Genomic DNA, 2,810 nt, shown 5'->3' with positions numbered 1-2,810 from the left:
TGACACCCAGGGCATGAGTTCTGTCCCTGCATCCAGGGCCCAGCCCCTGGCGGGAGCGCCTTGCTCGGGGCACGGCGCTTGTGGGGAAGCGATGCAGGCCTTGCCGCCTGCCAGCTGACGGGGCCCTCTCCTTCCTGCCCCCACATCCCTGTGGCTCCTGCCCCCCACTGTCTGTCTCCATTCTGGTCCCACTGAACAGCTTCTGTGTGTCCTCCTGCAGACCATGGCTTTATTATCCTTGCTCTTCGTGCTCGTGCAAAGCCTGATCCAGTACCCTCAGCCAGCTGGGGATGGGCTGGATGAGGTCACGCACCGGCGAATGCAAGAGCGTCAGGAGCTGCTGGACCGCGAGATGGCTCGGCTGCTGCAGGAGCTGGAGCAGGGGCCCCCGGAGCAGCAGGACGAGGGCTGGGGAGCCGTGCTCTTTGGTGCTCTGCAGCAGTGGCCATTCTGGGTTCTTGCTGGAGTCCTGCTCCTCTTGGGCCTGTGGTTTAGCTGCAGGAGAAGGAGCCGTGAAGCCAGCAGCAGCAGCAAGGACCAGAGCTGCAAGACCTTGAGAGATGAGAGAGGAAAAGAACAGGAAGGAGACAGTATTGATTCAAGGGAAGGTGAAAACTTTGACGTGACTGTGGAGGCAGACGATGACGGCAGTGGAAATGACAGAGAAGACAGTCCTGTGGCTTCAAATGAGAGAGATGACGATGATGCCATTGAAGACAATGATGAGGTGAAGGAGAAGGAAGACAGCGATGTTAAGAGTGACAATGGCCATGACTTAAAGAAAGATGAGGAATGGAGTGATGAGAATGTGCCAGGAGACAATACTGCTGAAGGAAATGAAGAACCTGGCAGTGTTGCTGGAAATACAGAAGGCCTTGATGAAGCAAATGAAGGAGAAAACAAGGATGTGCAGGTGGAGCAAGACAAGGACGCTGGAAAGGAAGAAGAAGGAGATGGAAATGAAGCAAAAAACAATGGTGGAAATATGAAGGCAGGCAACAGAGATGTAAATGAAGGTGAAGACAATGTAGATGGAAAGGAAGAATACACGGATGTGCAAGTGCAGGAAAGCAGTGATGCCAGTGAACAGAGAAGCAGTGATTGGACTGGGCAGGAAGACAGCAGTGGAATTGATCGTGGGAAGGAAGTTGACGATAGTGGTTTTCCTGCAACTGTGGAAGAAAATAAGGAAATTGAAAAAGAAGATGATGATGATCGAAGCAAGGATGAAGAGCAGGGTGGTGTAAATGTGGAGGGAAACAAGAACAAGGACAGAAAAGAAGACGAACAAGGTAATGTGGCTGCCAGTGAAAAAGAAGGCAGTGATGGTGGCAAGGAAGAAAGCGGCAGTGGTGGAATTGAAGACAGAGAAGACGGCCGAGATGCTGGGTATACGCAAGGCATCCTTTTAGTAGATCACATAGAGTGGCCTGTGGAGGACCTGGAGAGAGGTCGCTCAGTGACAGCTGAGCTGATGGAAAGCTTCACGCGTGTCTTTGTGGACAGCGTGAGAAATAGTTTCTACCCGGTGCCTCAGGAAGCCATTGGAGTGGGCAGTGCCTTTGAGGGTTGGAGTCCCCGTGAGTGGGATGGGGTGTACCGGGTTCTGATCCCACTGAATCCCCCGCCAGGGCATGCCTTCCACCCAGAGCTTAACAGCGCAGGGCAGGTGGCAGCAAGGACCTTCAGTGTCCGTGTGGAGCTGGTGTGCACGTGCAAGAGGGAGCAGCTGGGCAAGCAGCTGTTGTGCTTCGTGCACCACTCGCAGGAGGAGCTGCGGCGGAAGCGGAAGCGCAGCCTCCTAGAGACACTTTGCACCGGCTCCTACCTGGATGTGGAGAAAACCTCCCGCTGGTTCCGCCAGTTGGTGAGGTCCTCTTGGCTGCATGTGCCTCAGTCATACTCCTGGCACTTGGTGTTTCAGCCCTGCACCCGGTCCTGCCAATTCCAGCTGAGCAAAGGCAAGAAGAGCCTGACGGTGGAGATGCTCTTTGGGGTGCGCCAAAGGGACTCTGACATCTTTGTGGTCAGCCAGCCCACAGAGGCCCAGAAAGGCAGCTCCAGCATCTTTGTGAGCAGCCAGCCTGCTGAGGCCAGCTTCATTGCAAGCACAGCGTGGCCTGAGACATACGCTGTGGCAGAGGCAAAATTCTTCCATCACGTTGCCAGCCAGATGCCATGTGAGAGTTTGCACCTGAAATGTCTGCAGGTCTTCACCTGCATCCTGAGGGGCACAGGTTTTTCCAGCTCTACCTGGAAGACTGTGGTCATGCACGTGCTGACCACTGTACCGCTGTCCCGGTGGAGCAGGAGGGAATTTGCGCGGCGGCTGTGGGACATCATGGCATACCTGCGCCGCTGCCTGCAGTTGAAACGCCTGGAGCACTTTGTGCTTGGCAACGAGAGGCTTCCTGCAGAGATCAGCTTGCCACCAGCAATGCAAGGGGTTGAGCCACTCAACCTCTTTGAGCACCTGGCCCAAAATCCGGCTGCCCACAGAGAGGCGATGCGAGCTTATGGTCAGCTGCGATTTCGCCTCTGGATGCTGCTCTCCAGCCACTGAGAGCAGTTCATTGCACAGAGCTGTGCTGGGGGGGCTCACACCCGATGGCAGCCACGTGAACACTGCACAGTTGTTGCATTTGTCACTGGTAATCCTGAAGCTGCTTTCCTGCTCCTGTGGAAGGAAGATGCTGCAGCACATGGATTCCTTGTGCAGACACACATCTCTGAGTTGCCTTGCCCTTCACTTTCCAGTTACAATGATGCTGTTGCGATGTTGCTTATGTTTAGGCAGAAACTGGCTCCAC

At 54.9% G+C, this 2,810-nt stretch overlaps 1 protein-coding gene across 1 annotated transcript; it reads left to right on the top strand.

Moving 5' to 3' along the window:
• Positions 1 to 223: 223 nt before the first annotated feature.
• Positions 224 to 2,582, top strand: LOC131591567 (uncharacterized). Its single transcript, XM_058862384.1, has 2 exons — positions 224 to 1,996; positions 2,045 to 2,582. The coding sequence occupies exons 1-2, from the start codon at positions 224 to 226 to the stop codon at positions 2,561 to 2,563; spliced, it is 2,292 nt and encodes a 763-aa protein (XP_058718367.1). The 3' UTR covers positions 2,564 to 2,582.
• Positions 2,583 to 2,810: the final 228 nt, after the last annotated feature.

The sequence above is a fragment of the Poecile atricapillus genome, chromosome W, assembly GCF_030490865.1.
Source record: "Poecile atricapillus isolate bPoeAtr1 chromosome W, bPoeAtr1.hap1, whole genome shotgun sequence".
NCBI lineage: Eukaryota > Metazoa > Chordata > Aves > Passeriformes > Paridae > Poecile > Poecile atricapillus.
Note: the sequence above shows the minus strand (reverse complement) of the source record. Positions and strands in the feature narration are given on the sequence as shown.